Source organism: Herpailurus yagouaroundi, unplaced genomic scaffold (genome assembly GCF_014898765.1).
Source record: "Herpailurus yagouaroundi ecotype Mexico unplaced genomic scaffold, PumYag 28, whole genome shotgun sequence".
In the NCBI taxonomy this organism is placed as follows: Eukaryota; Metazoa; Chordata; class Mammalia; order Carnivora; family Felidae; genus Herpailurus; species Herpailurus yagouaroundi.
The window spans coordinates 41386104-41401824 of NW_024412376.1; the positions used below are offsets into that span (position 1 = coordinate 41386104).

The 15721-nt window shown below is 39.8% G+C and overlaps 1 protein-coding gene across 2 annotated transcripts in view; it reads left to right on the top strand.

The window, feature by feature from the left end:
• The window catches only part of NR3C2 (nuclear receptor subfamily 3 group C member 2), a 356521-nt gene that overhangs the window by 299791 nt on the left and 41009 nt on the right, over window positions 1-15721 (top strand). For both annotated transcript variants that reach the window (XM_040472694.1, XM_040472701.1), the window contains exon 7: window positions 13889-14019. In XM_040472694.1, coding sequence (XP_040328628.1) covers window positions 13889-14019 — 131 coding nt within the window. The remainder of the gene's footprint in view (window positions 1-13888; window positions 14020-15721) is intronic.

Genomic DNA, 15721 nt, shown 5'->3' on the forward strand with positions numbered 1-15721 from the left:
AAGGACAATATAAGTGAATATCCTGATCACTTCCCCTAAAGTGAAATTTAAATCTCTTAATTGTTTAGCTAAAAAAAATGATTAACAAAGACTTGGATTTCATGAGTCATTAATAAATATGGAGAATACCTACAATATGCAAAGCACCACCATGGCTGTTGTAAGGACAGAGTTTCCATTCTCTGGAATATTTTATGGTGTGGTTTGTGAATTAAGACCTAGACATATGTGTAGTGGCCCAACAGGACGAAGACCACATGACAAGTGACAAGTTTTATTTAAGAGGGGTGTTCCTGGGTGCTCCAGGAGTTTAAGGTGAAGGTGATTCTCTTGGGCTGAAGTGATCAAAGAAAGCTGCCTAGTGGGATTGTATAATTTTAAAACTGGAGTCGGCCTCCAAAGGAGGGTGAGAATTTGGATGGGCACAGTGAAGACAATGCTTTACGGTCCACAGGTGAGGAACTGTACCTGAGCAGGAAAGGGGGTGAGTCTCTGACGTTCACAGCTGAAGTTCTCCAACTGCTCACAGGTCAGGAAGAGCTGCGGACTCACACTTCAGAATGGAGGGGGCTCTTTCACACTCTCCTTTTCTTCTCGTTAGTTCTGATTTCCCAAGTCTCCTTCCCTCCACAGCTTTTTGTTTTTGTGTGTCTTGTCTCTTCCCTCCACTTCTGCGTGACTGTTGCTTCTTCCAATTTTTCTCTTCCTCTTTTTCTCCTCTGTGTTCATCCCCCTGTGGCTCTCCAGCCCTTCACTGCCTCTCATCTATCAAATAAAAATATTACATCCCAATGTCAGCTTAGTTTTTAGGTTGAGACATAATTGACATGTAACATTGTATTAGTTTCAGTGTACAACGTGATTTGATATTTGCACATATTGCAAACGATCACCACAGTAAGTCTAGTTAACATCTGTCACCATAGTTAATGCAGTTTTTTTTCTTGTGATGAGAATTTTTTTTTAATTTAATGTTTTATTTATTTTTGAGAGAGATAGCATGAGTGGGGGTGGGGCAGAGAGAGAGAGGGAGACACATAATGTGAAGCAGGTTCCAGGCCCTGAGCTGTCAGCACAGAGCATGATGTAGAGCTTGAACCCACAAACCCTGAGATCATGACCTGAGCTGAAGTCAGACACTTAACCGACTGAGCCAGCCATCCAGGCACCCCCATCTTGTGATGAGAATTTTTAAGATCTACCTTCTGAGCAACTTTCAAGTTCTGAAACGAGATGTGTTCAGGTTTTCATACACCTTTGCAGGGGGAAGAAAAACAGAAAGAACAAAGTTGCTGTTTCACTTCAATATGACCTTTCTTGCTCTCTTGTTTGGAGTGGTAACCCAAAATGGGAAGCTTTTTCACTCACGTTCCACCCATCTTGGTCTTGGTCTTAGTCTTAAAATCATTGAAATTGTTCCAGAAGCTACTCGAAGAAGTGACTTTGCTTTTCTGATTTTTATTATATTTTGTATCCTTCCTGACCACTATCCTTTGTACTTGTTGCAGAAAAACACTGCTGTCAACTGGCTGCCCGGCCCCACCCCCAGCCCTTTGTGCTGAGCAGTAGTGAGGGAAGGGTTCGAATCACAGTCTGTTTCCAGGTTGTGAGGCCCAGTGTCTGGCTGGGAATTGGGTCCTGCCTGCTTTTGAAGCATCGGCCTCTACCCTCCATGCTTCTGGTAGATGAACCCAAAAACTCCCCCCAAAATCATTTGTTTGTCATTAAAGACTGCATGGCCATTTTGTTCTGATTAGCGAATGTTCGGAAGTTCATAGAATTTCAGAGTATAAGGGAAGGTTAGGAACATCAGCTGTACTCAGCTATCTTGACTAGCAGTTTTCTGCAAGTGGGTAAAGAAGGTGAGAAACATTTAGGCTGTGCTTTGAATAAGCGTTGTGTTCATGTCACTTCATGCACGTGTGTAGTATGGTTTCAGTGTTGCTGTTTTACAGAGGAAACAGATGTCACTACGGGTATAGTGGCCTGGTAGTGTTATACTCACTTCACCCAGTCATGAATGATGCAGTTGTTCATAATGTCCTGAACAAAATCTGCTTTGTGACAGATGTTCAGAATAATAAGAAAGGACACGTGGCTAATGTCTAATAAATTAATTGAGTTGAACATCATCTTTTTTTATTAGTATTTAGGCAGATGACTTACCAGCTTTTAGAATGATTCAAACTCAAAAACAAAAAAACGTTTCTTCCAAAACCATGGCACCCAAAAACATTTTCTAGGACCCAGTTTGATTAATGAATTGAGTAGTATCTGTGATAACAGTCTCTGGGGGTTCGGCTGTTTTCTTCTTGCACAGTAAGCCTTTGCAGGTAGAAGGAGGAGTCCGCGGTCCTGTCATGCGAGCACAGTTGCTTTCTGCCTTCTGCAGCCCCACTCTCACCACGCGCACACTGGCGGGCACCTCTGTGTGAGCCACACTCTGCCGTTACCTTGGAAGCCTAACTGAATACCTGGGCTTTATCGGAGTAAATGTCCTTCCTTATAACCTGGGCCAGGTCTGTGGCTAGAATAATGTGACTTTGGCTTCAAGAAGACCATGACTCCATAAGTTGCGATTTAATACAAATCTTTTATTGTACTAGGAAAAGTGCTTTGCTGTCACCCTTTACCCACACAATAGTCTAGCCACACTCCTGAATTCAGCAATGAACTTTGTTGACATTCTTGAAATTCAGTGGCTATCAAGGAGAAATCTAGCCTTTTTACGGCTCCTTTTCACAAGTGAGGAAACTGTGGTCGTTTATTGAAAGTAAGCCATGTCTTTAAGTCTATACCTAAAGTGTCTCGGTTTGAGGCAGTAATAGCTCACTGAAGGTTTTCTGTCTTCTGTTGGAACATCTGTGGTCTGCATATCATTAAATCTGCAGAAATTTAGTGTGAAAGTCTACATCCTACAAAAATGAGACTTTGATAATTTAAAAAAAATCCTTTACCAGAGAATATTGGTTTTTTGTATCCTTTCTATGTGTCAAGCAATTGAGGTGTTAAATCTTAACATGGTTTGCATTTTATTAAGTGCTCATGAGGTTCTAAGCATGCTATTGGGTATTTTAACCTTAATATAGCAGGTAAGAGGAAATTTTCACAGTGGGTTATAGCTTCCTGTTTTCTTTCCTGTACCACAAATATGTGTCCTTGTACCAAAAGAAATTGTGCTATGTAAGTATTTTAAAACCTAAGGTACAAAAGAGTGTTTTACAAAAAACTGTACCTAAAATATATGGTGAAAAGAATTTTTTTCATGATTTCTAGGACTGTCAGTGGCAAATTATGGTCATGTAGCCAAGCCCTTTCTCAGTTTTTAGATTGTCAAATATGATTTGATCTGTGTAACATCTACTGAAGTCAGTGGCCATTTGTGATGCTTAGGTTCAAGGGTACTTCTAGAAAAACACATCCCTTCTGGAATGTCACTTAAGGTGACAAACAAAACACTGAGTTAGCTTTTAACTCTTACTAGAGTTGGCCATGTACAATTAATAGAGAATTGATGAATGTCATAAAGACCACTGGGATACCACTCTCTGGCTCACTAGTCCAGAAAAGCAACATTCTCCAGCAATTCCTAGACCAAAGTGACTAAGTTCTGCCCTGGCTGTAAATAAATAACGTAAATACTATAACAGACATCAGAACTGCAGCTAGCCTAATGGTCCTTTTATGGATACATCTTGTTCATCGGTTAAGGAAAAATCTGGTAAGACTATGAAAAAAAATGTATATCATACACTGGAATAATTTGGATCTTCAAATTGAGTTCATTTTTATTTTAATTAAGGTTGGGGGGGGTGGGAAACCTGTTTCTGCATGTTATTTTTTAGGGAAATAACAAGCCTAAGACAGGGACCATCTGTTAACACTGACCACTTAACACGATGTTACATTTATTTGGACATAATAATGTGGTCTGCAGCATCAGATGTAAGGTCTGGTCTTTCAGATCGGCTGTGATTGTGCGTGCACCACACCACTGAAATTATTTCACTCTCTGTAAGACTGACAGTATTACAATGTAATACACACACACATTCCTAGGGGCAACTTATAGAAGTAAGAGCAATGTTAGCAAACTTGCTTGTGAAGTCTTGAGGTTCCAGGGAGCCTGGCCCTGAATGAGCCTTGCTGGGTGTTGTTGGTATCTATATTTTACGAGCAACTCACAGTGTGTGAAATCCATTGGATTTACCTGTTCTCAGTGGCTACCAGGTATTTATTTAGCACTGGTGAAATTTGGGATCTACACACATACAAAAATCAACCACAGATGATTATCCAGGAGAACACACGCCTTCGAAGTGATGAGAGTTGCCTGTTGCTTAATCCATGGGCTAACGTGAAAAGTTTCTTTTTGTAGCTCCTTACTAAATAAAGTGATGTTTGACACCCCTGAAAGGTATTTAGGTGACCAGGGTACACTTTAGTGCAATATTGCTAAAGAATTGTAAGTTAAAAAATGTCACTGTACCTTTCATAGACTCCTGTAGTTGAAAGAGCTGGGGACCTTTTATGCTTTGGCATTTATAAAATCAGCCAATGTGAAGGGATTATGTTTATTAAATGTAAATTCTTGGAAAGAGAAAAGAGTGATAAAGGTAGTTGTATTTTCCCTTCTCCCTCAGGGTACCAGAACTACAACAGACAGACCTTTGAGGAAGTGTTTCTGACTGACTTTCTGAAATTATGGTTTATTAAAGAATTTTTACTCTTACTGCTTTTAAAAAACATTTAGCACAGCCTGCAGTAAAAGTACATACAGTAAGATTAAAAATCCATCAAGACACAAAAAGGTGAAAGGCAAGTAGCAGAAACCGAGAAGAAAAGAGATTATTTTATATATTATAAAAGAAGAAGAATGAATGAAAAGCCCGAACCCTAAGAGAAGCTACATAATTAATGCACATCCTAGTTTCTTAATCTCAATCAAAGTACAGCAGATAGGATCATGGGCTGCAGAGAAGCCTTTTTGTTTCTAATAGAAATATTTTCAATTGTGATAAAAATACTCATAACATAAAATTTACCAACATAACCCTTTTTAACTCTATAGTTCACTAATGTTAAGTATATTCACACATTAGGTAAATAAGTCCTCGTTCCTTCCTTCCTCCGGCCCCTGGGAATAGCCGTTCTACGTTCTGTTCCTATGAGTTTTACTGCTCCACATACCTTATATGAGTGGAATCACACAGTATTTGACTTTCTGTGACTGGCTTATTTACCTAACAGAATATCATCGAGGTTCATTCATGTTGTAGCATCTGTCAGAATATCCTTCCTTTTTAAGGCCGAATAATATTCCATTATATGAAAATAGCACATTCTGTTCACCCATTCATCTGTCTAGGGACACTTGGACTGCTTCCACATTTTGGGTATTATGAATAATGCTGCCGTGAACACGGGTGTACAAATGTCTCTTTCAGACCTTGCTTTAAATTTCTGCAAAGATTCTTTAAGTAGAAGTTAGCTTGTGTTCTGTCTGTAGATAGCCACAGCATGAGAAGTCACAGGAGACATTCAGGCTAATACTTAGAGCTCCTGAATTCTGCAGATGCCCATAGTTTGGAATGTTTTGTAGCTTGGGCTTATCAAATATTTACCTGTAACAGAACAGAAGATAAATATGATTGCATTTAGTTTGGGTCAATAATTTCCCAAATCAGCTGCCTCCAGATAGACCTCCAGATAACTGAATGACTAAGCTTTTCATATACTTTTTTAGTAGTGTCTTGGTAAACCGATACTTGAATACCAAAACAAGAGTGTTCCTTAATGGCCAGTGGCCAATAGGTTCAAAGGACTATCCTCATAATGTAAAATAAGGCAATACTGTTAACATAATAATGGCAAGAAGGCATGGGTCCTATAGACACAAAAGTTGTTCCGATTATTTACTAAATTAAAAGCAGGAACTGGCATATGAATCATTTAAATTGTGAATGTCTTTAATACTCTGATTATAATGGGACTTTTTCTAATTCCCACTGTTATCATGAAAGTAAATTCCATTTTCAACCTCAAATTCTCTCAAAAAGCCAGGAAAAAAATATTTTCTAACTCTTGAATTATTCACTTTTGTTCCAAGTTATTAATCAGGTTTGGAGACATTAGATTATTTTAATATTTTTAAACTATTTCCAAATGACCATATGATTTTATGGACGTTCTAAGAGAGAACCAGATGAAGTTATAGCTCTGAATAAAATTGGTTTCTTAGTTTGAGAAAATTACAAGTTTGCAAAACTATTGAAATACTTCTTTTATCTTTTTGAAGTGTTTTTTAAAAAATATTTTAGAACTATTATTCTTGTAGATTTTATCCCAAGGTCTTTGGAATCGGAACAGGTCTCTATGCCCATTTTGGTTATTGTATTTATTTATCCAAAAATAGAGTTCATTCTGTTCTGCAAATGAGATGTTTATAAACGGATGACATGTGCCCACTGTGGAGAAGGCTGTCAGTTATTCAGTCCTGACATTCACTTTAGTACAAGGATGTTGCCGACTGCAGTAATCTCTTACTGCCTTTGTATTGGTTCAGTGTTCAAGGGTGACTTTTGCATTTACTTTTATGTTTTAGGAGCATTATACAAATTTTGTCTTTTCCCCAAAGTTGCTCATGTATTTTTACATTACTGAAAATGAGGTAAGATTATAAAATGAATAAAAGCACGTAGCAAAGAGTACTTCTGTGAAGTAATATTGTAAAATTAATACCAGTATCGTGCCAAAAGGATTGTCCTTGTTTCAGATTCTGTGGCTGTACATTTCTGTGCATTTAATCTAATTGTGCAAAAATGATGTGTTGTAAAATGTGTTTTCAAGATGGCCTATTTCTTGAGATTTCAAGCTATATTGAGTACCTGGTACTCCTCATTTGGAGAACTCAATTTCATGCAGTGGAAACAGCAGTGGCATTTGTAAACACAAAATCTTCCCACATAATGGAGGGCAAAGGGTAAACAAATGAGCGTATGTAATAACAAAACATATGAGTTACCAAATATCTCTTCATAGTTGTGAAGAGATGCTCTGGAGAAAACAGCTAAAAACTGTTGGGCCACTGGCAAGTGCGGAGAGAGATAAACGGCCTGAGTTTGAGATGGAAAACCTGGGGTTGGCTCCGGGCTGCATCGTGTACCCTCATTTCCTTATCATGAGCATGAGGATCATTCTTCACAGGGCATCGTGAGAATTGGCAAGAATAAGTTTAGCCTTGGTGTACAGTAGGCAGCCCATGCATGACAGCTACGAAGACCACGGAGGTTATTCAGGTAATTATAATACCTCAAGAAGGAGTTAAGGAGATGCTGTTCAGACTGAAAGGGCAAAAAAATAAAAATAAAAAATAAATGCTTTCTTTAGGTGTGCACACATTGATCTTCTAATCTGTCTTCTCGTAGAATCTGAGGTCTCTCTTTACCCTTAAATCTGTGCATGGATGTTTTGTCAACACATCTGAGAACAGAAGCACTTGAACACGGAGGTGTTTAGTCCTCATGTTCTTCTCCAGGCACGTTCCTTTTACCTTCCTGAAAATCGGCACTCTCTCTGGTTTTTCTGCATAATCAACCTACATGTAGAAATAATCATGATAATACAATATTATTTTCCTATAAAGTCATTTTAAAAATTTGATTATTGCTTGGTTTGTTTTAGGCAAAATGATCTTGGGTCTCTCAGAAAGCATTTTGTTTTCTTATACCAAAAAAACAAAAGAATATAAGAGTTGTACAGTACTTTTTTTTTAAATTTTTTTAACGTTTATTTATTTTTGAGACAGAGACAGAGCATGAACGGGGGAGGGTCAGAGAGAGAGGGAGACACAGAATCGGAAGCAGGCTCCAGGCTCTGAGCCATCAGCCCAGAGCCCGACGCGGGGCTCAAACTCACGGACCGTGAGATCGTGACCTGAGCCGAAGTCGGACGCTCAACCGACTGAGCCACCCAGGCGCCCCTGTACAGTACTTTATAATTTAAGAATTTCCAGGGGCACCAGGGTGGCTCAGTCGGTTCAGTGTCTGACCTCGGCTCAGGTTGTGATCTCACAGTTTGTGGGTTTGAGCCCTGCATCAGGCTCTGTGCTGACAGCTCACAGCCTGGAGCCTGCTTCGGGTTCTGTGTCTCCCTCCCTCTCTCTGCCCTTCCCCACTCATGCTCTCTCTCTCTCTTTCTCTCTCAAAAATTAATAAAAATTTTTAAAAGGTTAAAAAAGAATTCCCATATAATTGATTCCTACATTTCTGCAAGGTTGAAATTGTTATTAGTATCCCAGTTTGACATGCAGTAAGTCTGGGTCTCAGAAACAGAACCATCGCAGACTCACAAAGCCAGCACCCGGAAGGGCTCATGGGCTGCACATCTCCTGACCCTCCTGAGGTGAAGCCAAGGATGGCTGTGCTGTCTCCAACACAAGGTGGCCTGAGGAATCAAATGCATAGAGTCTGCTTTTTAACTTGTATAGTGTCAAATGCATGTTGTGCTGTATTCCATGGATATCCTGATTTGTAATCCACTCCACCCCATTGTACAACCTAAATCTCTCCTCTTTCTTTTTTTTTTTAATTTTTTTTTTTCAACGTTTATTTATTTTTGGGACAGAGAGAGACAGAGCATGAATGGGGGAGGGGCAGAGAGAGAGGGAGACACAGAATGGGAAACAGGCTCCAGGCTCTGAGCCATCAGCCCAGAGCCTGACGCGGGGCTCGAACTCACGGACCGCGAGATCGTGACCTGGCTGAAGTCGGACGCTTAACCGACTGTGCCACCCAGGCGCCCCAACTCCTCTTTCTTTTTTAGAAAGTTTTGAAGAACTTCACAAATGCCATATCTATCTTACTAGACATTTGATCTTCCTTTGTGTAAGTTTTCAGTATCATCTTGCTCTAATAGCATCATCATATGCAAATCTTCATTTGGTTGTCTTCACTTTTTTCTTTCCTTCTCTCTCTCATTCATTCATAGAACATACATTGAGCAAAGATTGACACATGACACTTGGCTCTCATATTCTATTTAATATTCAGAAAGGTTAGCCAGACATGGATCCTGCCTTTAAGAATCATAATCATCATAATGGGGGAACTGAATTGAGCCTTTTTTTTTTTTTCCTCTAAGCACATAGAAATTCTGCATTTAAAAAAGAAGGTCTTAGAGGGACGCCTGGGTAGCTCAGTCAGTTGAACATCTCACTTAAGCTCAGGTCATGATCTCGCAGTTCGTGAGTTCGAGCCCCGCGGTGGGCTCCGTGCTGACAGCTCGGAGCCTGGAGCCTGCTTTGGATTCTGTGTCCACCCCCCCCCCCGCCCCACCCCTGCTTGTGCTCTGTCTCTCTCTGTCTTTCAAAAATGAATAAACATTCAAAAAATTTTTTAAGTAAAAAAGAAAGTCTTAGATATATAGGCAAGCTTAAAAGGGAGAACAAACAGGTGCAAGAAGAGGGAATTCACAGCCAGAGTGGTTTAACTTGGACCCAAAGCTATAGTTGGTGCACAGACTAGTGGATGTAGATGAATGCTTTTGACAGGGGGGGTGGATATTAGGACACGAACAGGAGACAAGAACATAGACTCTGGCAAGGCTGGGGCCTAAAGTGGAGGTTCTTGTATAAAGCCACAGCTCTGCAAAGATTTCACTGTCTACTAATAAGGACAGTAAAACTCAACACACCAGCCAGCCAGCCCAGGGACATGGCAGGGAAGCTGAAAGACATAAGAAACACAAGCCTGTATCACATCAAATGTGGAGTCTAAATTTAAACTACACAAGTCTTGCAAAGAGCATGTAAGCCAAGACATTAGCATAAAAGCTGGTCCATAACAAGTGAAATGTTTATACCCCCAACAGTTATAAATGCTGAAACTTCCCTCAGAGTCCCTTCCACAAGGCAATGCCCCGAGGATTCACCCAGGCCAGAACAGTGCTCAGACATGCATATTAGCATCCCAGAAAATTGAACACCGCCACCAAAAAATCTGAAGGCAACTAGGAAACACACATGTTAAAAGTATTCAGGGGTGTGGTAAGTAAAGGTGTAATTTAGGGAAAGAATATATAATAACCACAAAGTAAGAAGTACCTTATGGGAAATAACAGACGTTTGAGGAAGTAGTTATTTCTAGGCATCTAGACATGAAAAATGTTGTCATTAAAACACTGTAGACATTAAACATATCAGACACACAAAAAATATGTATAGTTAGAAAGTGAATCTGAGAAAATCGCCTAGTTACAGTCCAGAGAGATAAAAAGATAGAAATATGAGAGGGAGGTTGATATGGAAGACATAATGAGAAGATCCAAGGCCCTGTGAATAGGAGTCCAAAGAGAAAAAGTAACAGGAAAGGGATAGGGGTGATACTTGAAGAACCAATGTAGAAGGATATTTTGGAACTGAAGAAATACCTACATCTTCAAATCAAATAAGGATATTGAGTCCTGAGCAGGACTTAGGTCCTTCATAATGAAACTGCAGGCATCAAATAAATGGAGTTTTTGGTAAGTTACCAGAGAGAAAATGGAGGCTACCTGCATTAGAATGACAACTAGCCTAACAAGAAATCTCCCCAAAGCAGCTGCCATTAAGGCCCAGCTACAGTGGAATACTATCTTCAGAGTATTGAGGGAAAGTATCAAGCTGGAAAATCTCTAACTTTTTAATTTTTTTTAACATTTATTTCTAATTGAGAGACAGACACAGAGCGTGAGCAGAGGAGGGGCAGAGAGAGAGGGGGACACAATCCGAAGCAGGCTCCAGGGTCTGAGCTGTCAGCACAGAGCCCCACAAGGGGCTCAAACTCACAAACCGGGAGATCATGACCTGAGCTGAAGTCGGATGCTTAACTGACTGAGCCACCCAGGTGCCCCTCTAACTTTTTAAAGAATGAAGGTAAAATAAAGGCATTTTCAGACAAATCAAGACTGAAAGACTTGAACTTTCAGTGATTGACCGCTGTTGAAAGAATTATGAGAAAATATTCTTTAATATGTAAGAAATCGAACTCAGAAGGATGGAGTGAAGTACAGGGAACAATGGGGACCAAAGAAACACATCAAAATGAGACAGACGGGCATGTGGGTGTGAAGAGAGATGGGCTGATTTCAGGGGAAATGTGAAAAACGGTGTAATGTAAATTCTAAAGAGCAGTAACATGGAGGACTAGAAGCAGTAGACCAAAGGTATTCTACTTGTTTGTGTGTTTCTCATGGAAAAGCTATGGATTAACTTTCAATTTTTAAGTATACAAATTCACAACATGATAATTAAAGAGTAAAAATAAAATGTGTACCTTCTGAATCCATTCCTGGAGCACAGGGGGATTTTTTTTTTTTAATATTTATTTTTGATAGCACAAGGTTGTGGGGGGGAGGGCAGAGAGAGAGGGAGACACAGAATCCAAAGCAGGCCCCACACTCCGAGCTGTCAGCACAGAGCCTGTCCCGTCCAGGGCTTGAACCCACGAGCTGTGAAATCATGACCTGAGGTGAAATCTGAATAACCGCTTAACCAACTGAGCCACCCAGGCACCCTGCAAAGGGGGATTTTTTTTTTTTTAAGCCGGATCAATTCAGTAAAAGGAAGGAAAGTGGCAAGAAAGAGGGAAAAGGGGAAAGTTAGAGTGATAGAAAAAAAAATCGTAAAACATCAGTAATCTTGATAAAGGAAAACAGATTAAACTAAGTTGTTAAAATACACAGACTCTCAGATTTTTTAAATCTTTTTTTTTTTTTTTTTTGCTGTTGGTAAGAGACATGTGAAATATAATTAGGGTCTACCAGGTAAATTCTAAAGAGAGAGCAGAAGAAAATAAGAGACAGGAAAGGAGAAAGGAAGAAACAAAATTAATATCAGAAAAAAAATTTAAGGCAAAAAAAAATACTAAGAATAAAGGTAGTGTTGCTTAGTGATAGAAGGGGAAAAAGCTTAACAGTAACATGGATAAAGATATGGAGAGACACATCACCAAACAAGAAACCCAAATGGTCAAAAAGCATTTGAAAAATGTTCAGCGGACTGGTGTTAATGGGAATGCAAGTAAAAGCACCAATGGGGCTATCCTTTCAACCCCCATCAGTTGGCAACAAATTTTAAATTAGATAATGAAAAGTATTGCCAGGGATGTGGAATAAAAGGAAATTCTTATCTCTTACTGGTTGGAATGGAAGCAGCAGATGTGTGCTTATCTGTGACTCAGCAATTCTGCTGTCATTGTGCATCCTAGATTAATGCACAAGGTATACCTTGGGCATCATTCTTGATAGTGATAAAGAGGAAACAACCCAAGTGGCCATTGGCAGTGGGATGTATAAGTAAATTAGTAACTTGCACCAGTGTCAATGAATTAAATTACAGTTACCTGTATTAAAATAGATGCATCTCAGAATTACAACATTGAATGAAAACAAGTTGCAGAAGAATGTGTATATCTAATCTCAAATTTACATAAAACAAATCAGGTACTGTATGCTGTTTTTACAGATACATACATGTGGTAGTAAAATATGCACATCTGAGAGGAAACAGTAGATCCCCCAACGTGCGCGAGTGCCCTTCTTGAAGGAAGATGAATGGGAACCAGAAGGAAGACAGAGCAGGCTGTAACTCCGCCATGTTTAATTTTTAAAGATCTGAAGTAAATATGACAAAAAAACATTAGCATTTATTTACATTGTTAGTTCTGGATAGTGGATGCCTAGGCTCCTGCTATTTGTGTGTGTGTGTGTGTGTTTGAAACATCTATTTAATTAAGAATATCTTCCAGCTTCTGGGAGACAAAAGACATATAATAATAATGGAGAGAAAATGTTCTGTGTTCCATTTTGGGTTCTGTGCAGGTGGCTTTCAGAGTTGAGATCAAAGGGTTTCTGCCAGTGAGGGGAACCCAGGAATGCATCCTGGGAGCTGTATCGCAATGTTGCTGTCCCACAGACTCCTACCTGCCATCAGTCACCCTTGGAAATCTATCAGCCATCATTGACCTTTTTTTTCTGTTTCTTTGGCCTTTGTCAAGTCTGTTCCCATTTTTCACTAATAGTCTCTTTTTCTGTTATTAAGTTCTGGTCATCATAAAGCAATAGTTACCCAGGCCCTCCCGAAAGATTTATGACTTTGAGAAGGAAAAATCTTAAAAATGAACTGATGCTTGCTTACTTCTCATGGAAAGGGACAATGGTGACTTCTGTTGTTACATAATGTAGATGTTTAGGGAAACATTTGGATTTGGTGGAAGGAGAAGATTGGTTGTTTCCATGAAAATGTGCATATGTTGCCCGAAACCCCCATCTTGCTTTTTGCCTTTATCAGAAAGATTCTATTCAAGGTTCTCACATTTAAAAATTTTGTCCAGTTTCCTTTTGGAATGTACTGCTGCAAACAGTTAACCATCGTGTTTCATGACCTCCACGAGGATGGTCCATGTGGAGACAGGACTGATCATCACTGTCCTGTGTTCACAGCATCTAATACAGTTTATCAAAATGCTAATAAGCACTTGGTATCTCAAAAGGAACAGAAGTTTGTGGGCTTTACCCCACATCACAATGGCCTCTCTGCTATATAACACAACACAGTCATCCTTACTCTTGACATAAAATTATATAATGCCACCCTTCGAAAAAGTTTGGTTTCAGTGCTTCTGATACATGGTTGCAGGGTACTAGTAAATGGGATGGCAGTGTTGGCCTAGAAGCAGTTTTCCAATCGGTGTGAAATCTAACTTGTCTTTCAAATACGTATCTGCTCCATGTTGAAACCTTTCCAAAGGAAAACTCTGAGTCAGATCTCTTATTAAGCTGCCTTGGGCCACCAGTCTGGGTTTGATCATGAACCTTGTATTCTCAGACATTTTCTTCATTTCCTTTGCAGAGAGAAGATGCATCAGTCCGCCATGTACGAATTGTGCCAGGGGATGCACCAAATCAGCCTTCAGTTTGTTCGACTGCAGCTTACCTTTGAAGAATACACCATAATGAAAGTGTTGCTGCTTCTAAGCACAAGTAAGCTGATGTCCACTTGGGCCCTTTTTCTACATTATTCAATAATCTTACCTTTAGGAGATTAACCTGTTTACAGTGTCAAGTAGTAGGTATAAAAAATTTTCTGAGGAGGTGGGAGAGGGGCTTTGGTCTTTAGTGAATGAACTAAGTTACATGGGGAGTATGAAGCTTTGGGTAAAGAAGGAGCATATTCCTTCATCCACCTAACTACTAAGTATATATTAAGTGTCTGTTATATATGCATGGGAGGATTAGGCAGATCAGGAACTACAGGAGTGAATGAGGTGCAGTTTCTGCCCTCAGAGAGTTTTACTAGAAGATAGATTCAAAGATAATTTTAATACACTGCAGAAAGGGATACTCCAATCATTATAGAAGATAAAAGAATGTCGTGATGGCTCAAAAAAGGGAGAAGCATGTTTTGTTCTGGGGACCAAGGAGCGAGTCACGGTGAAGCTGAATCTTGGAGAATCCTTGGCAAGGATAATGAATTGGATATGAGGTCTGAGATGGCATTCCCATGAGGGGATGATGTGAGGGACTGTGGAAATGTGGGAAAGCATATCCAGGCAATAGAACTTAGTTTTGGAAAAGTTGTTTTGCCAATTAAGTTCTAAATTTCTATCTTATTTCTGTATTAATTTAATTAATTTTTCAAGGGGTATCAGGCTATATTTGGTTGGAGAGGAGTGGGGAATAAGGTTGGGGTGTAGGTTGGACCAGAATATTCAATGCCTGTAGAAGCCACCTGACCTTATTGGGTGGGCGGAGGAGTGCAACACCACAGGCTTTGAGCAGTGGGATGACGTGGCTTAAGCTGTGTTTTGTGTCTTTATGAAGATGTATCTGGCGCTAGACTAGATTAAAGGGCAAAGTTAAGGGGAGGCCGAGAAGCAAAGAGAATTTAGCCAGCTTAGAAGCACAGAGACCTGCTGTGAGCTGTTGAAATAATGACCTAAATGATGATGGTATGATGGACAGGAGTAAATGGATTCAAGAAACACTGCAGAACTGGCAGCTGACTAGAAGAGGAAATAAAAAGGATATGGATCAGAAGTGACACAGGTTTTGAGCATGGAGAAATGACTAAGACGGCAGTCATACCATTAAGAGGAACATGTTTATGTTGGGACTCAGAGAAGATTTGCTGGAGTTTTATAAACTGAGTTCTGTTTCAAATGGGTTAATTTTCAGATGTATCCTAATAGGCCAAAAGATAAGGAGAATTGGGGACTGGAACTCAGAAGACAGATTTGGGGATTGAGATACGAATGTGGAATTATGCTCATAGAAAATTGTCATCTAAAGTAAAATGGGGAGTGGGGTTGCTGGGGCACAGAAAGAAGAGGAATAATCCAGTTGACTTACATGAAAGGAAGATGGCAGGACCAAAAAGACAGAGATGGGACTGTCAGAGAAGCAGAGAAACTGGGATCCAAGTACTGGTTTCCAAAAGGGGCATGACTAAGAGCAAAGCTTCCCCAAGAGAAAACTTGAGAGCTCAGAGAGAAGCCTACTAGAGTTGACCATTAGACATCGAGCAGCTGCCAGATGGCCAAGGACTTGCAGATTGATGGGAAGCTTTTCTAGGCTTCTGGAACCAAGTATGAGAGAAGAGAGGTTGATGACATAAGGTGCCAGAGAGACAACACAGGACAGGATTAGCCTTGGCAAAGATGTTGAGTACTTCTTCCTTGGGCAA